This window comes from Strix uralensis, chromosome 4 (assembly GCF_047716275.1).
Source record: "Strix uralensis isolate ZFMK-TIS-50842 chromosome 4, bStrUra1, whole genome shotgun sequence".
NCBI classification, from domain to species: Eukaryota; Metazoa; Chordata; class Aves; order Strigiformes; family Strigidae; genus Strix; species Strix uralensis.
In genome coordinates, this window is record NC_133975.1 from 95,007,706 (window position 1) to 95,028,503 (window position 20,798).

Here is a 20,798-nt window from a genome sequence, read left to right on the forward strand (position 1 = left end):
TCTGTTTCCTTCAAAATATTCTAGTTTTACCTAAATCAGAAAAATTTCATCTGTTGTCTCTCTCAGCAGCCGACATCTCTGCTGAAAAAGAAGCAGAAGAACATGCAAAGTTGCCTCAACAACAAGATTGGTAAGATCACAAAACAGTTTTATTCTCTTTCTGATGGAGAGTTTTATGGGTGCCTAGGGGTATGACTGACACAAAACTTGCTATACACCACGTTGGTCTTTTTCTCAGGACACAGAAAGTGCTCCTTCAAGACAGAAAAGCAGCAGCCTCTGGCTTTCTAGTTATGACTGCATGTGTCAGGCCTACCATGTTTCTTCCCTGTCTGTGGGTTGAAAACTCAAAGATAACATCCACCAGAGGTGCTTATCTCACTCTACAGCAAGGCAACATTTTCCAAACCAGACACGCTTCTCCCTTTACTGACAAAGTAAAAGATGTATCTCAAAAGCAGCAGCAATGTTTCTTTCTGCTCTTGAACAAGTGAGATTTTACTCACTGAATTAAGGCAACTGGTTAGACATAAAATGCTAAGACCGCAGGATTTAAAGATGCTCTTCTGTTACCTTACTGTTCAATTCTTTGGCTTCTACTTCACCTGAAATGCTTTTTATCACACCAAGCAGATAAATGCACTTATCCTCGCATTCATGGCATTGGCTCTATAGAGAGGGAACACAGGAGGCATCTCTGTCCAGCACCATCCAGGCCAGGGTACACAAGCAGTGAGACAGCATCCCCACAACCTTTCGCAATTAGACAGTCTTCTCAGCACAGGAACTCCAAAAGTTCCGCTCCCCCTTTCATAATAAAAGGCTCACTGTACTAGGCTGGGCCAAAAAGCTTGTTTTATTCTTCAACAGTTTAGCAACAAGCCCCCTCTAGTCCAATCCACCTAGCACATCCTACAACTCATCTAAGCAGCCCCATACCTAAGGGGTTACTTCAAATCCCTTCAACATCTGGAAGCAAGCAATTCGCCAGTCCTCCAACTCCAGTACAACACTGCAGCAGCAGAGCCTCCGGGGAATTCCTGCTGGCAGAGGAAGATGAACACTCCCCAGAGGTTTCAGTTCATTAAAAGAAAAATGTTTTTTAGATGCAGATCGGTGCACACAGATAAGCAGGTACAACCTTTTGAGACAATGCCATAATCCTGTCACTGGGTTCCAATTATTCTCAGGAAGGTACAAGCATTTTTGAGCTTGCTGTTCAAGTGCCTTCAGCACCCTAACTTCACTCTTCGACTATCAGCAGCTTGTTACCAGCAGTGTTTTAGCAATCCTCATCTAGACAGATTGCTGGATTTAACACAGGACATTGACAAATTCAGCCACAAAAGCTGACAGTCTACAGCTACTCAAGGGCCCTACCATTTGTTTCCCCCTTATCACCCATGTAAGCACACTGAGGACATATCTACTGCACAGCTTTACATACCACACACCAGCTATTTCAGCAGTATTTGCAGTAACAGCCCAGGCTGAAGTTTGCCACAGTTCCAGAGCAGATTTACTTCTTGTTCTGCCATCCCCACTGCAGTCAGTAATAGCTGGCAGTATAAACAGGAGGTGATAACTGCTTGTGCTGCTACAGTTAAACATAGGTCTGGAGAAGCAGTGGCAGACGTGGGTTGCACAGATGAAAAATGTTCAACATATCCTAAAAAACATAATGCCTCAACTGCAGCAGTAACCAAAAGGGACAGAAGCAGCAAAGCAACTGTCAAGTGACACAAGGTGACAGCAAGCAAGCTTGCTTCTGTCCCACTGTCAGGACTTTTCCCATGAGAGTAGGAACAAACCCAAACTCTGCCCAAATGATTGGCTCAAGTAGATTAAGAGGAAAGACTCAGTGATAGAAGGAAGCTGCGTAAAATGACAGACAAGTCTGTATCTTCAACCTAGCAGGCAGCAATCATCAAGGGACACCAGGATGGTGATGAGTCAGAACCTGGACTGAAGTTCGCAAATACTTTCTCCTGAAGAACAAACCATGCCATTCAGCACTCCTCCTGCTCCCCTCTACAATGAAGCTCCTACCAGTTTCCAATCTCATTCTAGCCCAAGAAGCTGAGCTGGACCAAACAACTTGAGTTATTTCCGAAAGCAGCTTATTTTCCTGCTAGCAACCACTGCTAAGAATTGAAAGAAAAGAATACTGGGTGTGTGAGATACCAGTCTTGCGAGGATTCCATCAGCTCTTCTCCCACCTCCCACTCTCTGAAGACCAAAATTTGGTAGGTGGTAAAATTCCCCTCCCACACCTTTAAATACTTCATTATGAATCCATTCCCCTCAGACTCTGTTCCTGTATTTCTCTTTTTTTTGTTTTTTTGAGAAGAGGGGAAAGTTCAGACTAAACAGCTTAAATTTCAGGTTTCAACAAATATTTGCACAAAATTTCATATATTTAGAACAGATACAGAAGACAAATATGCTTCCCAGTTCCTCCCAAAGTTATATACATCCATAACATGCACACAAGAAAGATTTTAAGACTTTTTCTGAGCACAGGAAATGAAAAGCAGGAGTATTCAATGGAATATATTCAGAGTCATGCTCTGTGATGAGATGTTCACCTTTCTCGATTAAAAGAAACAAAAAGTTTTTTGCCCTCCCTGTTTTCTGAATCGTCTCTGGCAGCCTCTCGACATTCTCACAAACAGCATCTTTCTCTGTGTTTTAATGAATTATTTACTCTATTTGTTTTTCTTGAGCCATTTGAAGTTAAATGCTCTAGAAGGCATAGGGATCCCTTCAAACATAGTGAAACATAAGAAATGGATCTCCCTCTCTCAAACTGAGAGCAGTCATCTTTCCGAAATACAAGGGACAAAAATGGAAATGGGGCATAGAGATGGATCTCAGCCTATCCAACACAACAAAAGTATAACGGGAATCCTAGCTCATAGCCACTTACATTAACCAGTAAAACATCACACTCATTTCTCATAGTATAGAATTAAAGTCTACTCACATGCCGGTCCTTTGGATTTGCTGAGCCAACCTAGGACAAACAAAAGGAAAATTCAGGATTACTATTACACTTGCTTTAATTCATTCTTCAATCATTAGAAATGGTTAAAATTAAACAAGTTGTGTGGCTTCTTGAGACCCTATTACTCCCTTTAAGACAGTTGCTTAAATAGCACTGTCTGGATCAGCGTAGTAACAGCGTGAATACTATTATCTGAATAGCCTTAAGTCTGGGCCCATCTATATCTGCTTCCTAGCCAGTTTTGCGGCTTAGTCATTATTCTGCGGCTCCTCACCATGCTCTTTCATACCACTCTGCTCTTACTAAGCTCTCCAAAGGGATTGGAAAGACGAATTGCACCTGAAACTGCTCCCCCTTCTTTCCATGGAGAACTACGAACTTCTTTCGGCTGACCCTGCAATTTCTCCAAACCCACAGTGACACGAAACATGCAGGTTAGAATCAAGATCCTCTGTTCATGGAGGACATCTTCCCACACTTCTGTCTGGCCATCCAATGTTACAGTGTCCTTGTTTTCGTGACCATTGAATTCATCCCTAGCTGCATAAACTCCCTCCTTTCAGCTGCATAATCAGAGACAAAGGAAACCTCTGCTTTGCACAGATTTCCAAAGAATAGGAACAAGTCTGAATCTGCTCAGTGACTGGAGTGCGCTCTAACAAGCTCTTCTATGCAATGCAAACAAATACCAGTGGTATCCAAGAGCTTCTGTGCAGAATAACCTTGGCACTGAAAAGACCTTAGACCAGCAAGCAGCAGATTGGCTGCATTTGCGTCAGAGACAATACACAGGAATGAAGTCGTTTCAGTTTATTCAAGCTCAATTTATCACTTTAATGGCAATCCTAAAAATTAAAGAGCTAGCTTTGTAGCATTTCACACGTTATCAGTCAACAAAAATTAGGCTGCATCTAAATCTAAATGGACTTAGATTCACCAAGCCTGCATTATTACTAATTTTTAAAGGTTAATATTTAAACTCTCTCCTTTATGGGTATTGATATTTACTTAATTCGGGATGTTTAATACTTTTACCAACACCTTTGCTTGCATTTCCCAGGACCAGGTGATGGTATTAATAATGAAATGCCTAATCTGTTTTGATAGGTTTCTGACAGAGCTGATTATGAATCCAAGAGAGGTTACACCATTTAGAACACAAACAATAGGAAGCTTTCACAGTATTTTAGAGACTACATGTTAAAATTTAATGAACAACTCATTCTGATCCACTGTCATCCTTCCAAAAATAACCTGGCCAGACAGGAGGACCATTGTGAGTGAGATATAAACACAAGGCCACAAATCACATCAAGAAAGAAAGAATGGAGAAGCATTAAGTGTAGAAAAGCAGACAAAATGGTTGTTATTGCTCCTCTCCAACACTTCAAAAGTTCCCCATCTCTATCTACTAAGCACCCCGGCTCTTAGCTACATTCTAGATGAACCCTAAAAGAAAACTGAAGTGACAAAGAACTAAGTCTCAGCATTTCAGGTCCTTGCTTTCCAAGTCTCCTCACCCGCTCATTCCTTCATTATTTCCCCCAACTAATCTTGGAGAACTTGCCAGAGAAAAAAAAAGGCACAACAGTGATAAAACTCAAAAAATATTTCTGAACAGCACTGAGGTTTCCATAAGTCCTCCTCTTCTGACATAGCTTCATTGCTTGCCCATCACCAAATGCTGCATTTGTTTTGTGTTAAAATATGCGCAGTGGTTATTTTTATATTCATGGACATTTTCCGGTGAAAAGAGAGCAGTTTTCCCCGAATTCTGCAGTGTGCTTAGTGACTAAGCAACTTAACATACTCGTCTCATGGCACTCCAGGATATTTGGATAGATTGCTTGAGACAAAGCGCTAAAGATTTTTCTTAAAAATCCATGCATAAATAAAATCAATTTGTTACGAGAGGAGAGACCAGATGCTTGCTGACTGGAAATGAGTCTGCATTCTGCATTAACCACGTGGCAAAAAGAACACATTCCTGCCCAGAACATGAATGTATCTCAGCCTCCTGGAATTCAAGCAACAGAATTTCTAAACAGCAAAATTATTGCAATACAATATACATCATATGGTTTTAAACATACGAATCGCAAGCTCTGCTTTCTCACTCAGAGCTGAGCCAGCCATTGTCTCCATGCTTGTCTGTCTTTTTATGAGAACATTCTTCAGCTTTTGTAACAATTGTGAGCATGTCACATTGGCCCCACATTCAAGATAAGCATTACCACCAAGAGATTTAATACAATCTCTTGCTTCATGTTAACATCGCTTTGCTCCACCTGCTCTGAATGATTTTGCTATGTAAAGTAATAAAGTGAGGATGGTGGGGTGGTTGGGGGACAAAGATGCGGGAAAGATGATTCTCCAAGCGCCTCGCCAGTATTCTTTGTTTCTCCATCTGGCTCTCCGCTCCTTGGCTGACTTGCTCATTAATGTTGCTCATGGCTGGTGTGCTGCTGCAGGTGCAGCTCTCCGGGCCCATGACACATCACAGAGCACCCCCATCCCTCCCAGCAACTGGGAGTTGGGTTGCTACCTCCCAGCCACAGAAAACCTGTACGTGGAAGTGCTCCTCAGCAAGCCCTTCCCCTGCATGTCTTGCCCTCTGCTATGATCTTGGGCTTCCCCCCACATGCACTCACTTTCTCACTTCCCCCTGCAGGAAATGGTTCATGCCTAGCCATTATAATCCTATTTAGCTGATGATTTGCCTTGATCAGTTTACCACAGCTGGTTTCAGGTCCTGAAGCAAAAGGAACACAGAAAGAAAAACAGTGCAGAACCACTCTCAGGTCTTCTGACATGCTTAACTAGTGCTTTTGTTAATATGACTGGATGCCTCAAAAATGATACTAAAAGGTTTGCCAGCATTGCGGCTGCCTTTGCCCATCCAGCAGCCCCGTGCAGCACAAGGCATTTGCATACTGATTATAGACTCAATTGAAGGTGCTGCAGTGTGTAATGGGAGTTTCAGATGGGGATGGTGTGCTCCAGCCCCAGGCTGGGAGGCTTATCTGACAAGCTTACATCTGAAATGAGGCAGTGACATCACCAGTAACAGCAAGACTGGAAAAAACCAAGGATAGACCAGATCCAAGATGACCTTGTCCCTTTCCCACTCCCACTATCTGTTCTTGTCAGTTTGTCAGTCTCTCACTTGTGTCCCCCTACCTAGCCTCACTACCTACAGAGCCAAAATCAGGCCAGGAAGACAAACAAGTCTGGGATATCTGATTTCAGCAGCCTCTCCCTTCCAACACGAAGAGCCAGAAATACTAAAAGGAGATCAGGTCCTCCTATAGCAGTTTCCAGCACCAGCAGACTTTTCCATACAGGATCACATCAGCTTTGAGTGCATCTGGCAACTAACATTTATTCTGCTCTATCACATAGAGCAGCTTCGAGCTTCACTGATGCTGAGGAGTGTTGGCCATGGGACATTTTCAGGGGCCATGATATGTCAAATAAACAGGACTTTTTAGAGTTATGTCAAGAACCGAGGTTTTGTTTTCAAAGACAAGTCATTGCTGTACATTGCAACAGCTGCTGAAATCAAATCTACATGCCTTTTTGGGACTAACCTCCTTCAAAGTTTTGTTCAAGAGCACACTAAGTTCCATTCCATGCCACTTATGATCAGGCATCTCCTCTACAGTCAAAAACTACATCATGGCTGGTCTGAGAGAAAAAATATATTTCAGGGTATACTGGGTAAACAAGTATACTTCACACCATGTACTGCCTTGTGAGTATCTGGTATATTTTCTTCTTTTACTCATTTCTAAAAGGCAGATCCCCTCATCTCTTCTGACATTTTACATATCATCCCACTGCACTGCTATTTACATTATTCACAACACTTGTCCATCAGATAAACATCAAGACATTAGAAAGGGGAGTGGGAAAAACTCAAGCTGCAAAGAGGATCTAATAGAGGAGTGCTGTTAGCAGGTGCTGAGCTGTCAGAAGATAGCACAGAAGGATACACTGACAGATTCATCAGCTGTGCAAGAGCTGAAGACAGTCTGTGCTTCCAAAACTACTTCACATGAGCAGTTGCTACAGGGCATACAGATAAGAGTGTCTACATGAGAATCTCACTGAACTAAGACTGTGGTCCATGCTCTTGAGACAGTCCAGGTACCCCTAGCTGCAGTGAAGGGATGAGAATGGAGGGGAAAAAAGCTGGGGGAATCAAAATTGACAGGGTAAAGGACAAGAATTTGTTTACTAATGTGCAAGATTAATTCAATTCAGACACTGCCCGCTGCTTAACAAGTAATTATAGAATTTTTCCTGTGAGTACTGAAAGATGTGTGCAAATACATCAACCATCACCAGCTTTCCCATAAAAATATAAGACCACCTCCACACTTATACATCTCCCCCTCCCGGCAGTGTATGCAAAGGTTTCACTTACCTGTGGCCTGTGCTTCCAAGATAAAGGTACCAAAGATAACTAGCAGAAGAAATAACCCATGGCTAGACAAGGCAAGAGACGATCCTGTGTTGCTCTTTGGTGCTACCATTCCATGGCACATCTTTTACCCACCAAAGTTTCTTTTTAAAGAATTCCTGAAAGATCTGGTTGATCAGGAGCACCTCAGTCTACAAAAACAAAGACAAGGAAAGAAACAGTTAAGTGTTGAGCCAAACACCTACAACAACATCTGGGGAGAGGAAGAAAAGGAGAAATTCAGAAACAAACAAGAGCAACTTTTTGCATGTTCTAGCATTTAGGAATCTTACCAAGTATTCACAGTTCAAAAAGTAACAGGAGCAGAAAAGGCAATCTTCCACAGAGGAAATACTAAAAGGAGCTGCATTATAGAGAGATCAGAACTTTTCACTAACCCTCTAGTATTTCAGGTGTGAAGACTACTTAGCTTACAATTAATTTTAGCTCTTCCTTTCAAGACAACCCCAGAGGATATAGCATCTGGAGAATTTGTTTCAAAATAACTTCAGGAGAGCCAGCCTTCCTACACCCTCACCACCTTTCAGAAGGTCTCCAAGACACAACAGACTGTACTAGACAGCTAGGGTAAATAAATCAAATGCTTCTTCAGCCACCCAGAGAGGAAAAGCAAACCTGACAATCAGCCGGCAGGCAGGCAAACACACGCTTATGAGGAGGAATGTAAACCAGCTTGCAAACCTCAGGTATAATGTTCTGACAGTACCGAGCATAGCAATTAAAATTGCAGGATGTGACACTGCTCATAGCTGAGGACTGAGGGATTCAGCCATAGCCTATCAGGCACTGTCACAGCAAAACCAGACTTGTACACAAACACACGAAATGCAGCAGGGAAACCAAGAAAGCACAAAGTTGAACCCTTATTTTTAATGAAGGAAAAAGACCCAGCAGAATACATATCCCACCAACCTAGTATGGTTTTAGCCTGTAAGACCTCCAATGGTAACTCTGGACCTGGATGAGTAACATTGTCATGCGTAACTCCAGTGCTCATGAAAGAATGCTAGGACTAAAAATCTGTTTGTACTGGATTTACAAAGGAGGAAGGAGAGAACTGGGATAAAGACAACTGGGTGAGTGAGAGAGTAAAAAAAACCCCAAACAAACCAACCAATACCCACACCCCCTCCTAAAAAACAAAACAAAAAACCACACCAAGACACATTTCAACACTTCTGTCATGCTATTCCTTACACAAACATCTAAAGCTCTCAGGGAAAAACATTTTTTCAGGAATTAATGTTTCTTTACACTTGATCACAGGAATATTTTTCATTTTGAGGGAAACCTCATTCAGCCACAGCTTCTTTGGTTAAATGGATGTTCATACTGAAGGGGGATTTTTTTTTTTTTTGGACAAGTTTCCCATACAAATTCAAAACTGCTGGATAACTCCCAAGAAATCTGAGAGGTGCATAGGCAGGTATCATACTCTTCTGTACCCTGTGAGAACAGATGGGAGACCTCAGTTAGTGTTCCTTCTGCTAGGGAAGGCAGTATGACTTTCAGATCCTTAAGTACTTCTGAGATGAAGTCAACACGCCAGCACTGACCAGAGAAACACATGACCCAAACAGCCACAACTCACATTTCCAATTACTCAGGCAAAAAAGAAGCTGCATTATGGGAGGGAATACATAGATTTGTCATTAATCCTGGAAGTCATCCTAGAAAAAAGAGGGTTTCCTTAGTTCCATGTCACTACTTTGCTCATATTTATTTCACAAAAGGGCTATCTTTAAAATTGGGATCTTTCAAGTCAATTAGTCTCTACCAAAGAAGAATTCTTTGTCTGCGTACACCCCCGCCTTGAAATGTCATTTCAAGATGACATTTAAACTGCCATGTGGCAAGTCTGGAGCTGATGCTACAATAAACTCTGTGTCTGCCCCTTTTGTTTCCTGCTTCATTTGAAGGGGGAGGGAGAAAAGTGAAGCTATACTATTCTATGCCTGTAGCACACCCTATAGATTTCTCATGTCTTCCACAGATGAGAGCCAATGCTTTGTTCACCAAATTCCAAGCATACAAAAAGGAGTAAGGATGCTGTCACTCACCTGCTAGAAATCCTTCAGCAACAATTAAGACCATGGAACAAAAAAATACTCCTCTGTGGAGAAAGCCAAGCCAGCTAGTCTGTACATCTGCCCCCTCCTCTCAAATCAGATCTCCCGCATGGATTTTAAGTTGATATTCAAGTGGAAGAGGCCAGCATCTGGCCTATACTCCAGGCCAACAGCTGGCTGCTTTCTTCTAAGTCACTGCTCCACCCTGAATTACAGCTCTGACAAAGCAATGCACCACCTTCAACAAATGGCCCTTCTGATTAGATCAAGACAGGTCTGTCCTCCCCATTCCAATTTAATGAAGCCTCATTACTATAACAAACTCTGCAAGTCTTGCCAAAGTATCTTTTAAAGGTGGCCTCCCCACCCTTGGAACAGTGCTTGCCAGGTGACATAGCAGCAGCCAGGAGAGGTAGGGAAGAGGGCATGCATTTATCACAGAATCTGCTGAGCCGCCTTGCCCCAGAGGTGTCTTCCTTTCCCAAAGATTGCACATGGAAGCCAGCAGTCCAATTCTGGTCTCTCAACAACAATTAAGTTAGAGATATCTAAACCAAGAACATCTTCTGGGAGAATCAATTATTGCTTATTCTTGATCCACTAATAGATTGCTCCAAAGCACAGCACTGTTTCTCTCCTTTATTCTAAAGTCAGGCACAGTTTCCCCGTGTCTTTTCAGCTACCAAACCACTTGAGTTCCAGGTTATCAGGGATCCTGGCTGTCAGAGGCACAGGGCTGCCCCACAAGGATGCTGTAAATTGCTGCTGCTATGCCTACAGTAACATCCCACTAAGATGATTTAGTTCAGTGTGGGATTTGAAGGAGACACAAAGGCAGCAAAACCACTTAGTGAAAGATAGCATCGATAAACCCCTCGGAATTGTAAGGAGACAATGGGCACAGGTACCGCCTGCTATGATCCCGCCTCAGGCTTCAGCCAAGTTACAAAACTTGTTCCCAGCCTTGACTTTTCCTTGGCAAAATTAGAAGATGAAAGAGATTCTGGCTAGATAAGAAGGTATCTTTTCTTCCCAGAGGGGAGCTGGTGGTTCGGAAGCTATTCAGACAGACATTCAATTCTCTCAAAGTTGACTGTTGTTTTAGCACATTCCTTATACCTACAGCTCAGGGGGAAGCAGCTTTCATAACAACTCTTCAGGCCTCCACCTCCAGAAGTTAACTGGAGTGCATTGTAGAGCACACACATTTGTCAGACATACTCTCAGGGAGATAGCTTAACAATTCATGGGTTCACATGAATCAAAGTGATTCCCTATTTACACACAGCATTAAGGAATAGGCCGGTTTCTTTAATGGATCCCAGAAACAATGAGGCAGAAGCCAACAGTAGCAGCAGTATAGGGAACGAGGACACTTCAGACCCATTTCATATGCTACAGCCTAGGTTGAATGGTTATGGGAGGATTAAGTTTAAACAGATGTTTTCAAAGATAATATTTTGTGTAGCCAGCAGTTCCCATAAATACAGTAAGGAGGGGAGAGGAGATTCTTCTGTTAACTACAGTATGTCAGTCAGTAGAGGGGTTTTCTTGCTTTCTTTTTAATGTGTACTTTGAAAAACACCTACTAAATACAGGTAAGAAAATAAACTGTCCTTTATGGCCACAAAGTCAATAGCATTCCCTGGGAGGGTGTGTGGCTACGAACAAGGGAAAAAGTACTCATTGCTCCCAGGTTACAGCCATCCTTGGCTCTTTCTTTTCTTGAAGCCTTGTTGACAAGCAAACTTCCCAGCGATGCTTCAGCATTAGTCCCCCTCTGCTGCATGGCCAGCCCTGCTCACACAACCAGCAGTAGTTCGCTTCCACATGAACTCCCTGAAGCAGGCATCCGCTGCCACTGAAACCACATAGGCCAGAATTCCTGCTTGCTCTTAAACCACAATCAGCTGTTTCCAAAGATGACACACTCACATATGGCAGGACCTTTTTCTAAGCTAAGCTGTTTGGGGACCTCTGCCATTTACCTACAAGACCTTCAGAAGCCGCCAACTCATATCCCTTGATCCAAGATCCCCTCATAAGCATGCGTGTATTTTCCCAGGATTATGACTGATTTTCTCATTTTTCCCCATTTCGTCACAGCAGGATTCCTAGGTCCCCATGGAAAAGTATTCTTTGGAATATCATATGCTCAGGACATGAAAGAGAACCAGATTTGGGTAGTTGTGGTACACCAAGGACACAGTATGTCAGGGGGATGAACGGGACAGTCTGAGGCTCTCCAGCTGCTCAAGATGCCTGGCACAGCTATGTCTTGTGCCACTGTTACTGGAAAACAGGTCTTCAATCTGGATTCTTCCGTTTGTTTATGGAAGTGTTCAGTATGTTTGGAATGCTACTGGCTTGCTTTTAAATACCATATATGAAACTTGCCAAAAGAAAATTAGTTATCCTCATGCACATCAGAAATCTCTATTTTATCCACATAGTTTCCCCCTCACAGAATAATACTCAGAAATTGTTTGCTATCGCTTGAATGCACACAGCCAAAGTCTTGGCAGCAGGATGAGTGACCAGTGCACACAGCACACCTTTTGAAAGGTTAGGCACAAGGATTGCTCTTGCCCCACGGCTCGGCTGCAGGTGGAAACAAATGTGAGCAGTGTGGTTCAGAGGATTTAACCTTCACCGCTAGTTGCCGGTTTTGTTGTATCCTTATTTTGTGTGCTTTCAATGAGCAGTCAAGCTTTGAAACATAAGTCATCCTCTTGGCTGCTTAGTAAGAAAAATTACAGAAAAATCAAGTCCAAGTGCCAGCAGAGGAAAGAAATCCCTACTTCTACTGACTTTCTGTAGCTAAAGCAGTTTAATTGAAAGCTTTTAGAAACAGAATTGTATTTTTAACATTTTGGGATAACTTCACAGTTCAATTAAACTCTTCAGTTAAACTAGACACAAAGAAAAAAAAGCATTCAAATTTACCTGCAGGCAGTTTAGAAAAAGCTTAATCATCTGACTTTTCAGCACAGCCAACTCTCAATTACCCACGATAATTGGAAAAGGTGGAAGAGTAAGAGAGGAAATAAGAAAAAACAAACAACCCATGTAACACTCCACCCTGCCAGGCACACAGTGTAACCAGATTATTTCAAACATGTGTGTTTGGTAGCTTCATTTTACACCTTCATCTTTGAATTACAAAAAGACAGATTTCTTCATAGCAGAGGTACAGCATAAAGCAGAGGCCTGAACTGCACATATCCCCTGCTGGTGCAGAGAGCAATCACTAGGGCAGACTGAGCTGCTTATTCTGGACACTGGAATCAGCGCACATCCTCCTGCAAACCAAGACCTGATTGCAACCTGTAACGGAACCTGAACTGTTGGGTTTCCTTCCTCATTCCACAACTGTGCCACAGGGTTTGGCCTAAGACCTGCAAAGTCAGCCAAGTGAGGGGTTCCTGGATCCTTCAAGGAATACCGGATCAAGCATATTTACACTGCACACTTTAAAAGTCCATTGCTACGTTATTATCAGTCACAGTTCATGGATTTGCATCTCCTACAGTCTAAACTGTCATCCTGTTGCATGGTATATTAAATATTTCAGAACCAACCAACCAGCCACACTAGTCTTCTAAGCAAATCTGTGCACTGCAGCAGTAAATTTCATCTTCCCAAGACAACATCAGAGTAGGCCTCCAAAAAATGTGCTCCACTTCAGGCCCAATTGCATCAGACACCCAACTGCAGAGGACAAACTGTTAGCAAGGTACTCTGATACATCAACATGTAGTAAAGTTGGTTCACATCACAGCCTTTAGGCCATGTTTCCTGCTCAATTGACTTGCTTTCCCATCCTGCGACACAGTAAAGAGGACACCACAGCAGAGCTTGCTCTAGGACCCTGTTTTCATTCTTGCAAATATCACTCTCATACTTTTAGAAACAGAGTCAGAGACAAAGTGTTAGAAACAGTTTCAGTCTTGTGAAGATCCTTCCCCATTTCCAAGTACTGTGGTTGCCACGCCAGGTCTAACAGTCACAGAAGATTTGAAATTTATGACTAAAAATAACCCCAAGACCGTCCAATTTTCCTTGCCTTGGTAAGTCTGAGAGAAAGCCCTAGATATTATTAGCTCCCCAAATTCTAAGAAGTTTCCTTGAAAGTCATAGAATTTCACTGAAAACTTTATGGTTTACTTGGGAAAAGGAAGATAAGAGATCAAAAGCCAATTGTCCTTCTAAATAAGTAAGGAGAAACTAGTTACAGGCAGGCTGTGAACTTCCAGGCACCATCAGGAAGGAAAAGCAGAGCCGTGGAGGGGCAGGGGGGAGAGTTAGGTTACTGTACCCAACTCCAATGCACGGCAGATTTCTGTGCTATTACAAAAATGCTTATAGCAATGGGGTCACATCACCAGTGAAGGAAAAGAAACCAGTTACTAAAAAAAGAAGTGCTAGATCTGCTTTAAGGTTTGGTTTATTGTTTTGTTTGGGTTTTTTTTTTTTTAAGCATACTGGCATCTATGCAATCTATGGGAAAAGCAGAGACTAGGGGGATAGTGGAGAATACATCTCACACACAGTTTTTCCCATTTATTTTTTTTTAAATATGCCTTTATTTGGAAAAGTATTCCCTTTGGAAACTATTGTTTCAGCATTTTTCCCCTGCCGCACTGCATCAGAAAGGCTAGGTTTCATACTTTCAGCTTTAATCAGTACAACAGCACATTTACGGAGGACCATATGCACAAAATGTTCCAGAACGCTTTCCAAAAATAATAAGTCCTAAAAAAGAAAACTCACAGTAAACTGAAATGGCTTCAGGGAAGGAGAATAAAGAAAAGCCATGCAAAAGCAAAACCTCTTGAAACCACATACAAGCTTAAAATGTTACTTTCAGTAAGAACAGGGTTCTCAAAGCAGCACTGGATTGGTAAGATCACTTGTATATCCAGGATGCTTTTCTCATTTATGCAGCTGGGTTAATGTGTTTCAGGGAACGCACCACAAGGCCCATGTATAATAAAGGCTTATTTTATAATCCTTCACTACTAGAACATGCTTCTCCTCATCCTTACCATTTGTTGTGCTTTCATTTCAACTGATGTGGCTAGAAGCATCAGTCTGCTGTACAAGCAGCTGCAATATCACCAGGCAGCACAGCCATTTGAAGAGGACATCCATTTGGGAAATCTTTTTCCTGTCAAAGTCCTCTACACATAAACTTCAGTGAACCAGTCTGACATTTAAATAAGGAACTATACTAGAAGATGGAGGCACTCTTACATTTATTCCTAAAAGTACAGCTGTGAGACACAACTCAAGTTTAGAATGATCAAGTTTCCCAGATATGAAAACATCCACTCACCCACTTCCAAGGGATGATGACAACTGCTGTGCAGTGCTTATTATTTGTATGACAGTTTATATAGAAAGTTCTCCACAATAGACATGTTGTAATATCAGAACCTTCCAGGCTAACAAATCCTTGATGTTTGGATGTCTGTCAGCACAAAGGTCTTTTAAAAGATAAACACACATACACAAAAAAAGCCTCTGAGAAATAAGACTGCCCCTTAAGTCCTCTGAAAACTTCACCTTCCAACAACCTAGTATCATCTGCCAAATGGAGAAAGTTAAAAAGCACAGTTTCAAATTCTGGTTCTGACTTTAAGACTGCATTTGGGATTCTAACACAACAGAGAACAGCTTCAATAGATCTCAGTAAGGGAGGGGAAAAAACCCCAGGCCTTCAAAAGGTCTCAGCACTATGCCTCAGTTTTGTATCTATTAGCTCACTATTTCCCTTTTCTTTCTTAGTAGCAGCAAAGTTGGTAGAAGTTTCCTATTGCTTTTCCTATTTAGGATGCACTGTGCTAACATCACAGGTGCACATGTATTGCCACAAACCCTCACTGTGGCAGAGACTGATCACAGTGGCATTGGGCACACTTCACTCTACAGAACCCAGCCACATCACTCTGGCCAGCACACAGTTGAAAAAGGAAAATTCCAATTTTGCATCACCATTCAAACTCCTTGTAACTTAAACTGTAGGACAACTATCACACCACCTGCACACACACCCACTCCCGTGAGGCTGCGGTCAAGGGTGGCTGCAGGAGGTGGCCCAGGCAGGCTCTCCAGCTGGGCAGCATCACCAGCAGCAGGCGCACCAGTGTTCACCCCAGTACTCACCCAGGGGCTTTCAGACTCTAGGCAAGGTGCCATAGATTAATCTCAAAAGTCAATACTCAAGGGCTGAGAGAAGAGGGGGTGGGAAATAAGAGTCCTAACAGCTTCCTTTCTTTTAAATTACTCTCACAATTACCAGCTCACAGAGAGCACACCACTATGCAGAAGACCCCCACAGCCTTTTCTCTCTAACTGGCTTCCCTCAACAGGCTATGCTTAATTTTATTTTCTAACAAGGGATCAGTTGTAATTATATTCTGGTTTGAGCAGCACAAGCTAGAAGCATCAAGCCAGAGAGGCACTCCAAGAAGGATCACTGCTAATTATGTGTCATGAGGGGACAGACACATGCACCATGAGCAGGCCAAATGCTCCAAGCAGAATCCCCAGGACAGGTTGCTTTCTAGTAGGGTGGCAAACTGACTTCCTGAGACCCAAAACCACCATTCAAAGGTTGCACACCAAAGATTTCCACCATTAAACAGGGGTAGGAGAGAAGCATGTTAGAAAGTAGTAAGATCCACAGAATAAAACCTGTACAGTGTATCTCAACAGAAGGTCGATTTGAAGCTTCAACTTCTCCCTCACTTGACTCAGTGACATTTAACTTTACAAAGCATGGCTATTGGTGAAAAAAATATTAAAAAAAAATCCATATGGACACTGTTTGCTGGAACTAGGACAGCCCAGAGGTGGAACCTGAGACGCTCTGACCTGCAGCAGGAGGGGGAGGACAACCACAGCCTTCTGCACCCATCCCACAGCACCCACCCTGCAAGTGTCACAGGGATCACCATTTCTCAGCTCCAAGAAGAGGCCTCTGCCTAGCTGCTACCAGAGAGAAGCTCAAAGAAAATGTTAAGCAAACAGTCTTGAGGTAGCTGAAGAGCGCTGCCTGGTAGTAACTGTTCATTCAGCAGCTCTCAGCACCTTATTTATATAGCAGCAATGGTTCCTCAGCCTTTTCATCTGCCACTTGTACATCAGCACTGCCCCTCTGCAGAGCCGGCTGGGGTTGAGGTCTGGTCCTCCACCGTCCAAGCACTTACAGGCTTGTGCTCCACCTTGGCTGAAGGATGACTCCTTGCTCCTGATGACTAAACAGCCCCATGCTGCTGCTCCCACACCCACTTTGCAGCTAACCATCCCTTCCACAATGCTAATGCAACTTTCAGGAGCTGGTTGGGGAAACGGGGTCCCTGCTCAGCTCTGGGGGCCAGTGGAAGCAGCAGTTGAGGAGAGGTAAGAAACTCCCACCGAAGTGCTGAAGCCTGTCGTGTGTGGAACCACTCAAAGCAAGCAGCCTGTGCAACACGCTGGGCCAAGTAATTACACAAGCTTCTTTCTCCTTAAACCATCTCCATTTTCAACCCACATTAAAGTGTGGCAGAAATAATTTACTATGCATAAAGATGATATAGATTTTAACCCTCCCCCTAAATCAGGGCTCCGAGCATCCTGGTTTCCATGCAGATTAAAAGCCAGAGAGCTGGGTGAGAGTGCTCTATGATAGCCAAAGGCAACACAGGCTTGCCTAGTTAAAGTCAAATGAAATCGAAGCTGAAAGAGGGGAAAAAGTTGTATAAAGCAGGAGAGCAAGAGTCAGCAATTTGCTCTGGCAGTAAATCTTAGTTTCATGCAACAGTGAGAAAGGCTACAAAGTGCTGCTGCACACAGGCAAGAATCACACACGTGCCAATGCTAGGTCTGAAGGAGGTAACACCCAAAAGTTACAGCATACAAGGTGGTTATTTAACCTTCTGCCTCGCACCTTGTTTTTTTCACTAGACCACCCAGGACCGCAAAAGCACAGCTAGGCTTTGTCCAGTCTGCCTCAAAACTCAAAAACCCTCTTAAAAAGATCAGATTCCCTCCTGATACTCACATGGGCAAAGACAAATGCCAGATAAAGCCACAGGCAACGCTTCTTTACCTCTGGGAGCAGAAGCCAGAGGTGAAGCATCCTGCCAGTGACTTGGGCAGCTGCCTCCCTGAAAGCAATACATACTGTCTGCTGTGCCTCTCCCAGGTGCTGCCTCCCTCACGGCTCTAGTCATAGTCCTCCACCCTCTGAATGGACCAGCTACCACGCAAGCATCCATGAAACAAGCAAGAAGAGGATGAGTATAGAGTCTTCATTGGATTTCTGAGTTTTGTTACGTCAACATCCTTATATTCAAACATCAACAGTCTGGGCACATGAGCATAAAGGATACCACACGCTGCCCCACACACCTCTTCCTCACATTCCTCTTGCACACACAGAGCTGACAAGTGGAAGATCCTTCCCCATTCCCCCTAAAAAGGCACTTTAGAACAGGCACATTTAGCTCTTCAATATCTGGACAGTAGGAAACAACTCTGGCATCTGTTCATCCACTTGGAAAACAGGCCACTCTGCTTTGCTTGGGGTTTTGATGCATCTCCAAGCATCCTGCACAAGTACACTCAAGCCATCAAACTACCTGTCAAGAAAAAACATTCTAGCACAGAATTCCCAGTGACCTCTACTCAGCCTTTCAGGAAAAGCACAGAACCTCCAGCTTCAACTGCCTTTAAAGGAAGACTGATTTTTTTTTTTTCAGACATTTTGCAAATAAATATGAAGGCCCTGCCACAGCCAGTAATCCTCAAACAATTTCCTGTCTCTGGAGACAAGGTTCCCTCAGAGTGAATTGATTAAATAAAGGTTATTAGAATTAGGATAAAGCAAGCGAGTTTAAAAGTCATCCTTTTCATGTTTTTACCTGTAACATAGTGCTCCAAGCAGCAGCATAAAGAGATCAACTACAAGAGCTTACAGGATAGCAAAATTAATATGCAAAACCCACCAAACTGCGAGATGAAGATTAAAATGACTTTCAACAGCAGAGGATTTTCATGTTCGTTTAATCTATTTTCAAGTGAGTTTCTCAAAGGGAATTCACCCAATCCCTTTATTACTATACTCTTAAGACTAAATTTGTTTTCCCCATTTTGTCAATCTGACATGCAATTTAGTCTTTTAAGAGTCAGCAGTCATCCTACCAAAGCTGTTCTCCTTTTGCCTTTGCAGGCTAAGACTTTGTTGCAAAACAAGAGGCTAAATTAATTTGCTCCCTCTTTCAGCGTTAACAATTTCCTCTTCCTCTAAGGTCAAACATTTTAAATAAAAATGATACAGAGAGAGGTTAAGTGTTAGTTCCTACAAATGTTACATGTGTGTAGAGGGAAGCAAATAGCCTGACATCAGTATCAGAAACTTGCTCAACAATTTTCTGGCATCTCTTGAACAGAATAGGAAGTGAGAGTAAAGTAACAGCACTGGAGCAACCGTTTAAAAGAAACGGAGCAACCACTTAAATTAAGGCATGTTTTACAAGTGAGAAAACCTGTATCTTGCAGAAAGGTCTATACATCAACAGATTGGCAACTGTCTCATATGCACAGGATAACTGAGTTTCTCATTCTTATCCACAAGAAAAAAAAATATGCAGAGTTTCCACAAAGGGTCCCTGCATAGGAACTCACAAAGACTTTTTTTAAGCTAACCTCAATTCTCTTCACTCAATGCACAGAGAAACAACTGCTGAAAAAGAACAGATGTCATCTGTAGCTCCATTTAAGAAGTTCAGAGAAATGTGAATGCCATGTACAGCAGCAGTATCTAGAGGAGTTGGTGGTCTGTCATTTGCAACTGTCTGGGCTTCCATAAGCATCTTCTAAAAGGCCACTTACAAGCTTCATTTTGTGAAAGGCTACCCTCCGCCTCCTTTTATACACATTCTAGCTCACCTAAAACTGCTGTTCTGGGTGAGCTTGAACATGACATTTAACAGATGTAAGCAGTTTGTTCTCCAGAGCCAACCATTACCTTCTTTGTCTCCCTTTGCACTTCAGGACCCACTCTCCTCATGAAGCAAAGTCACTGTTTGACATGCAGAGGGAAGTGGGGGGAAGACAAAGAGAAGGCCTCATTGTGGAAAATAAATAGCTCCATTAAGGCTCCACAGGATGCTATAAGGCACATTTTGAGGAAACCACCCTCCTTACAGTATACTACAGAGCACAATAGCTATCAGAAGCCCTTCTCCAACAGCCACATCCCCTTCCCTCGCCTCTAGCAACAGTCCCACAGCCTCAATCTCCCTCTCTAGCCTCCCCACCACCTCCAAATCACACTCCCCAGAAGCGCTCGAGTATAGCTGCTGGGAATCACTGCAAAGGCTGCTTCACGCCACCCCTGCAAATGGAAAGAAATCCCAGTGAGACATTACTACCCGCCCTTCTGAAAGGTAGGACCACCTGCTGGCAAGGACAGAGCCCAACAACTTACTTCTGAGAGACCGAGGTTATGTTTCATCTTCTCTGCCAAGTACAGCCATGCTTTATTTACATCAAAGGCATGGATAGTCTTCACAAGTTCCTTGCTAACAGACCATATGTGAATAAGCTAATTATATTTAGGCTATGTTTGCTATGAAACAGGTGTAACAGGGCAGGAGTTTCAGTTCTTCGAAGCATTCCCATTCAGAAATCTTTATTCCTGACCAAAAAAAGCTGTTGGGTTTTGTCACTAGACCAACAGCAAGTTTTAATCTCAGAACTCTGCATCACATGACATAAAAAGTTACTCTTCAAGAGGTAAAGGCTCTCAGGAGGGAGGCCTCTGGAGAATTCGCAGGTACACCTCAACACCAGCATCAAAGAAGCACTAAACTATTCCTTGCAAACACTGCAGGTATTTCCACTGCACAGAGAAAAGCAGAGCAGGTGATGCTCTGCAATCTCAGCAGTTGCAAGATGCCCAACCCAAAATTTTTGCTTGCTTGCTTTTCGGGGAAAATAAGCTTGACCATCAGACTTCCTAACTGCAAGAAGGACTCCTGATCTGATGAGAGTGAAGAAATGCAGAAAGGAAAGAACCAGCTTTGTGAGGACCATGTCACTTCAGAGCACAGTAATACCCACTGCACATTGCTGAGAGCAGGCTACAGAGCTCACCTACAAACCAATCATCAACACATGATGATATGCAGAGTGATCCCAGTTCACTTCTACAAGTGTTCACTCACGCCCACACACAAAATGC

General features: G+C 42.9%; 1 protein-coding gene across 4 annotated transcripts in view; it reads right to left on the reverse strand.

The window, feature by feature from the left end:
* The window catches only part of SUSD6 (sushi domain containing 6), an 86,597-nt gene that overhangs the window by 41,213 nt on the left and 24,586 nt on the right, over window positions 1–20,798 (reverse strand). For all 4 annotated transcript variants that reach the window (XM_074868014.1, XM_074868016.1, XM_074868017.1 and 1 more), the window contains 2 exons: window positions 7,437–7,624; window positions 2,987–3,016 (listed from right to left, as the gene is read on the reverse strand). In XM_074868014.1, coding sequence (XP_074724115.1) covers window positions 2,987–3,016; window positions 7,437–7,557 — 151 coding nt within the window. In that variant the 5' untranslated portion in view covers window positions 7,558–7,624. The remainder of the gene's footprint in view (window positions 1–2,986; window positions 3,017–7,436; window positions 7,625–20,798) is intronic.